This window comes from Benincasa hispida, chromosome 12 (genome assembly GCF_027475165.1).
Source record: "Benincasa hispida cultivar pf3 chromosome 12, pf3_genome.v1.1, whole genome shotgun sequence".
Taxonomy (NCBI): domain Eukaryota; kingdom Viridiplantae; phylum Streptophyta; class Magnoliopsida; order Cucurbitales; family Cucurbitaceae; genus Benincasa; species Benincasa hispida.
Window position 1 is genome coordinate 3904487 of NC_143489.1, and position 6407 is coordinate 3910893.

The 6407-nt window shown below is 29.5% G+C and overlaps 1 protein-coding gene across 1 annotated transcript; it reads right to left on the minus strand.

The window, feature by feature from the left end:
* Nucleotides 1–2120: 2120 nt before the first annotated feature.
* LOC120092898 (bidirectional sugar transporter SWEET4-like) lies at nt 2121–5229 on the minus strand. Its single transcript, XM_039051145.2, has 5 exons — nt 5074–5229; nt 4941–4977; nt 3835–4216; nt 3281–3400; nt 2121–2518 (listed from the first exon to the last, which is right to left on the minus strand). The coding sequence occupies exons 1-5, from the start codon at nt 5114–5116 to the stop codon at nt 2303–2305; spliced, it is 798 nt and encodes a 265-aa protein (XP_038907073.1). The 5' UTR covers nt 5117–5229; the 3' UTR covers nt 2121–2302.
* Between the last annotated feature and the right edge of the window lie 1178 nt (nt 5230–6407).

Below are 6407 nucleotides of genomic sequence, written 5' to 3' on the forward strand. Positions count from 1 at the left end.
TTATCGAATAGAGTCTAAATTAATTAATAACGTGATTTAGCTCAGTTTTTTTAGTGAGCTCAAAAGCTTAATTAGCTTTGGTTTCAATAGTCACATCATAATTTTGTTGGGTTATCTTATCCAATAGATCAAGAATAGACAAGGTATATTATTTGATTCATCTATTTTTGTGTCTTTTATATTTATCACGAGGGCAAATGTAATTTTGTAATTTATCGAAACTTAAAATCATATATATTTTTATCCGTAATTTAGATTAATTAACGAAGTATGTACATGTGTGATAGTTGAATTATATTCAGCAACATAATTTAATTATAAAATCGATAAGATCGAGATTATTAACAAATCTTACTTGATAGAGACACCTAAGTCAATTATATGGATGAGAAACAAGGTTGGTAAGATTGTGATAGTATGTACAGACCCAACAAAGACTTGTATGGTTACAACATTAATGTATAAGGAATCTAAAGAGCTATTCATGAGTTGACGTGTGAAGAATAACTTTTCCATCATATTTTACGCAACACGACTTAATTAAATTTTATTTTACGGTTGGTTAAATGAGAGTTTTCTTTTGTCTCATTAAAAGATTAGGTATGATGGTTAAATCGATTTGACTTTTTATTTATTTATTTTTAATATATTTATATAGTTTGATAATGCCCTTTATGGTTGTTAAAAGATAAAAAATTGTTTAATCTATTCATATATGATCAATATAATTTAATCGATCAAAGAATCAATTACCTTACAACAAAAATTTGGAGATTCAAAATCTTCTTATTTTTTTATTTTAACAACATGGAACTTTTTCGTAGATTCCACTGTTAAAAAAAATTCGCTTCGCATAGAAGACGTCAGCCAAGCTTCGACCGCGACTGCTCGTCGCTTCTGGCCTCTTTATTCCGTCACCCGAGATCCAAGTCAGCACGGGCAAAGATCTCTTTCTTCCTTCTTTACTTGTATGACTTAGATGTCTTGTATTTCTCGAAAAAGCGATTCGATTGGCAGTAAGGGTCGGAGAAAGGCAATCACTCATTCTTAAAACTAGCATTCTTAAGACCAAAGAGGCGAGCGGAAAAGGGGAGAAATCTCTCCGTTCCTGATTCTCCTGTAGCTGGATTCTCCACATCCAATCTCCAAAAAAATCCTACTTGTTTCGAACTTTCTCTTTTTTTCTATTTTTTCTCTTTTTTTTTCTTTTTTTTCCTTTTTTCTTTTTTACTCCCTTTTTTTTTTCCTTTTTCTTTTTTTCTATTTTTCTTCTTTTTTTTTTCTCTTTTTTTTATTTTTTTTTTGTTCTTATTTTTTTCTTTTTTTTTTTTCTTTTCTTTCTTTTTTTTTTTTTTTTTTTTTTTTTTTTTTTTCTTTTTTTTCCTTTTCTCTTTTTGAAATGAAAAGAGGAAAAACAATAAAATATCTTTTTTAATCCAAATTCGATTTAAAGAATTATATATTCAATCCCAACCAATTTTTTACACATAACATAAATGTTTGTTACTTTTTATTTTTAAGTGAAAGATAATTTTTTTAAAACGTAGCTAACTTCAAATCAAACTATTCCCAAAGACTTCTCTAAAGACATTTTACCCTCCAACAGAAAAGGTTTTAACCACATTTTCACAATAAAATATTAGCATTATTTTCAATTTTCCTAAGCAACCCCTAATTCCATATACACGAGAATCTTTACCTTCCTATTTTATATTTATATTCTTTAATAATTTATAATTTATAATTTAATCTTTCATTACAACTATTCAGAGTTAAAATGATGTAATTTTTTCATGTATGAGATGATCAAAACTATAGATATTACATATATCATGCATTTGAATTGTTATCCATTTCTATTTTGTCTTTTATAGACGGATAATTGCAACTATTTAGATTAAACGATATATAACTGTTTTATTAACTAGAATAATTTGAAATCATTTTCTATATATTAAAATAAGACTATTTATTTCTAGTCTCACACATGATATGGGATAGTCATTTCAAATTTAAGCACTTCAAAATTCTAAATAAATATTGACAGATCATCCAAAATGTAAATCAAATTCCTTACTTTTCTTGTCAAGGAAAGAAAAGATCCAAAAAAGAAAAAAAGAGACCCAACCAAAACCATAATTATTATTATTATCATTAATACCTTTTGTTTTAAGTAAATAATAATAACAATTAGGTTTATTCAAAAACCATGTAATTCCCAAAATCATGAACAAAAAAGTTCTTTTTCCATTTTTTTTTCCAATTATGAATTGGGTTCCGCCGTCCGTCGGCCGAATGTCGATCAAGCCTTGTTGGTGGCCGTCGTGCCTGAAACAGGGGTGGTTGCAGCTCCGCCGATAGCGGTGGTCTTGTCCGGCAGAGAGCCGCCGTTGACGACGACTTCAGAGAGATGAATTTGGGCTTTTCTTTCAGCGATTTGGCGCTGAGTAGATTTATAAAAGGTGGCGTAGAGAAGAAGCTGAAGGAGGGACGACAATGTCCCGAGGCCGTTGGGGACCTGAGAATACGCCATTAATGCAGTTTTTGAGGTCAGTAAGTTTTTTTTTTTTCGCAGAAAGCATGGCGGATTTAAATGGGAGAGAAAATATAATTTCTTTTTTCACCCAAAAATATTATTTTGACCCTTTATTCAGATTTATTCAATTTTAGTCTCTACCCTCCTATTAAAACCTCAAAACCTCAAAATGAATATTTTAAATTTTCAAATGTTTAATTTTTAAAACAAGTCTATAAGAATACTATTTTACAACCCCTTAAAATAGATCTTAAAATATTATTTTAAACAATTTTTATTAAAAAAATTTAGAAAAAAATGATTTTTTAAATAATTTTTCCTTTAATGAATATCTTTCCAAAATTTATTATGAAAATTAAAATTAATATTTATTTAAAGTAATTAAATACAGACATTTAAAATAGATGAATTAAAGTTAAATAAAATTTAAATTTATAGTACAAAAATGTGATTTTATTTTTGGTTAAAATACCCTTTTAGACCATATAATTTTGTGTTAGTTCAATTGTAGTCTCAATAATTTTATTAAAATTTAAATTTAGTACTTGATTTTTACTATAAATTTTAAATTTAGACTAAGGACATGCGCATGTCCTCACAATTTAGAGTGAAAATATTAATAAATAAATAAATAAAAGTTATTAATCGTATATACAATAAACTAATGGAACTAAATTAAAAATACATGCAACTTTAAAGTATTTTTAACATTTTTTTTCCTTTTTTCTTTTTCTTTTTCCTTACTGTGATGAAGGGGTCGAAACGGATGCAAGCGTAAGCAGTCCAAACGACGCCGTTGGCTAATGAAGCAAAGGATAGAAAAAACGGCATATATTCCACGCTTTTTGTCTTAATCACCAGTTTCTGCACCACACAATTCAACACACATTTTAAATCAATAATTAATTTAAATTAAGTGTATAAATCATTTATTCTCTCTTTTATTTTAAAAAAATATGGTATTTAAACTCTCTACAAAGAAATTATTCGGCATTCATGTATTTTTCTTTTGACTTTTAAAAGTATTTTGGCAATTTTTTTGTTATTTCATATAGAAGAAAGGTTAATTATTTTATATCATGAATCATCCAATCATTAATAGTTCCTAACATTCACAAAGAGAAAAGTTCATTATTCAAACATTCAATTCAATATTCATTTATGAAGATTCATTATAATGACCCACTAAATATTCATTTAAATCTATATAAATACTTTTGGTATTTCACATCAATTTCAGTTAATATTCATCTTAGTCAAATTTAAATTAGCAAAAGGGCCAAAGAGATTATACTAACCATGATGGTCAAGGGTGAAGCATACATCATGATGTTAAAGAGTATACAAACAGTGCCAACGATGGCGGAGCGACGACTATAGGTATGAGCCAAGGTGAGGACCAAAAGGGCTAAGAGCGCCACGAAGATGATCTCAACCAGCATCATCAGCAACACTTTCAACCGCTTCTTCTTCCCATCGGCATAAATCAAGAACAAAATAATGTACACGAGCTCGATGGCGACCCCAGTGCCATTGATCGTCACGACAAGCAAGCTACCCGGATGCACCATTGGTAGCCCGTACAACGTCCACACCATGCAGTTTATCAGCGTCGCCAAATATGGTACAGGCGAGTACTGCTCCACTGATCCCTTCTTCCATATTTGAATAAACGTCGGTCTGCATAAACATAGCTCAATAGTTAAAACGTTATCGGGGTTAATTTTGAATTGTTTTCAAAATTTTAATGTGTTTAATGCGAATATTAATTTTAATGCACTTTTTCTCAAATTTTAATGCTGATTTTGTCTATATTGGTTGGTTTGAAACTTTTTGTTTCTCCTTAATTTTCTCGCTTTTGCCGGTGATAAAGCGGCATGCAAGCAAGATATATTAACCTTATCGTATATATAGCATTAAAAGTGAACAAGATAAACTTCAACAACCGTTTCCTCTCAATAAAATTTAACACGCACTTTTTTTCTTAAAAAAAAATACATAATATCATTTGTAATAAAAATTTAAAAAAATATTTAAGTGTCAGTTAGATACAACTGGCTCAATAAAAATGTATCATGTGATAGATTATTTTTTTTCATTAGGTAACAAAAATGACTGCATGATATCTAAATGCAGTCTATATTAATCATTGTTTTAATTCAAAAATATCTCCTTTTATACATAAACAATTAAAAAATAAATCCAAATAAGTTTGAAGAAGGTACTATGAAAATTTATGGCTTCAACGCAAAAAAGTAATTCGAGAGGGTAGGTAGTGTGGGGCGGACGTGTTCATCGGTCAGTCGGAGTCGATTTTAGATAAAAACGAAAACCAACCACCGACGACTCGGTTTCCGGCGGGTATGGAGAGGTTGACACCATAATATGGGAGGAAAATACTTACACAGGGGAGAGGAACAAGAAGAGAGAGATGACATTTCCTGTAAAAACAAACACAAAACAAGAAATTATAAAGAAGAATTGAGAAAGGGAAGAAGAGGGTGTTTATGAAGAAGAAAACAAGAAGAGAAACCCACCAATGATTCCAAGAATTGTGCGAATGGCATCTGCAGAAACCATGGTGAAAACAAAGAAAGAAAGCAAAGAAGAGAATTTGGATAATGTTTAGGGAAAAGAGAGAGTGTTGTGTGGGATTGAAAACGGAGAAGGGTTGTTCTATATATAGAAGGGAAGGAGTAGAATGAGTTGTAAGCAAGAAGGGTTGGTCACTTGCAAGACATGTACTGGGCAGAGAAATTTTAGCCAACACATGGATAAAAGAGAAGGGGCCCATATAAATAAGGAGAGAGAGGGATAAGGGGAGGAGGTGGGCACTATCTTCAAAATTTTCTCAAAAAAAAATTTCTAGTACTACAATAGTGTAAAAAAAATTTGTGTAGTTTAATTTTTACTTACTTTTACCCTCATGAATAATCCTTGAATGTTTGGTACAAATGATGTTGATGTGATAACTAGTAAATGTGCGTACTAAAAGACTCGAGTATGAATGCTCTTTCTATTTATTTTATGTTATGTCAACTTTTTCTTTTTTGACGTGAATGTCTATGTAAATTAAAAATTATTTATAAATATAGTGTCGATAAAAGGGAGTAGATACTCTCGTAATACTAAAATTTTTTCTCAAATAGTACTTAATGCTTATATTATAAATGCATATTGTCTAGTGATATGTCAAAACAAAAAGATCAATATTTCTCCTAGTTTGTTATTTGTGTTTGAATGGGAAAATAACTCTTGAAATTATTTTAGTCTCTGAATTTTCAATTTTGTGTATCTAAAAGGAATATGAGCTTTATAAATGTGACTACTAAGTTCTCTTGTACCTTTCAATTTTATATCTAAAAAGTCTAACACATTAGCTATAAAATTAAATCTTATGTTTACTAATTAGACTCTAAACTTTCAACTTGATACGGACAAAACGTATAAGTATTGATATCGTATTACTAATTCTAAAATTTAATGAGAGGATGAATTAAAATTAAATTATCACAAACGGATCAATAACTTTATTGTTTTGATCCGTTATGAAAAATTAATGGCCCCAACGTCATACAGATATTATGTAATCATCACCATCAGAGATAATTTCTTCATCTTCCTACAAACGGAGGAAAAACTAAAGAGATTAAACATAAAAGGAAACCCTGATCTAACTAAACTTGAAAGATCATTTATTTATTTCGGATTTGTAACGGATACAGGTACGCTTATGTTTTTAAAGTTTAATTCTTTTGAATAATCCCATCAAATTCACCCACATGCACAATAAAAAATTGTCACGTGACATTTTTTCCTAAAAAGAGATATTTTTTTATATTCTCTTCTCTTTGTGAATGAAAACGAATGG

Excerpts from the sequence above, each read along its gene's own strand:
- LOC120092898 (XM_039051145.2), bottom strand. The coding sequence starts at position 5,116 with ATGGTTTCTGCAGATGCCATTCGCACAATTCTTGGAATCATTG. Across the intron at positions 4,978-5,073 it reads CACAATTCTTGGAATCATTG|GAAATGTCATCTCTCTCTTC; the intron begins GTGGGTTTCTCT and ends TTGTTTTTACAG. Across the intron at positions 2,519-3,280 it reads GTTTCGACCCCTTCATCACA|GTCCCCAACGGCCTCGGGAC; the intron begins GTAAGGAAAAAG and ends GCGTATTCTCAG.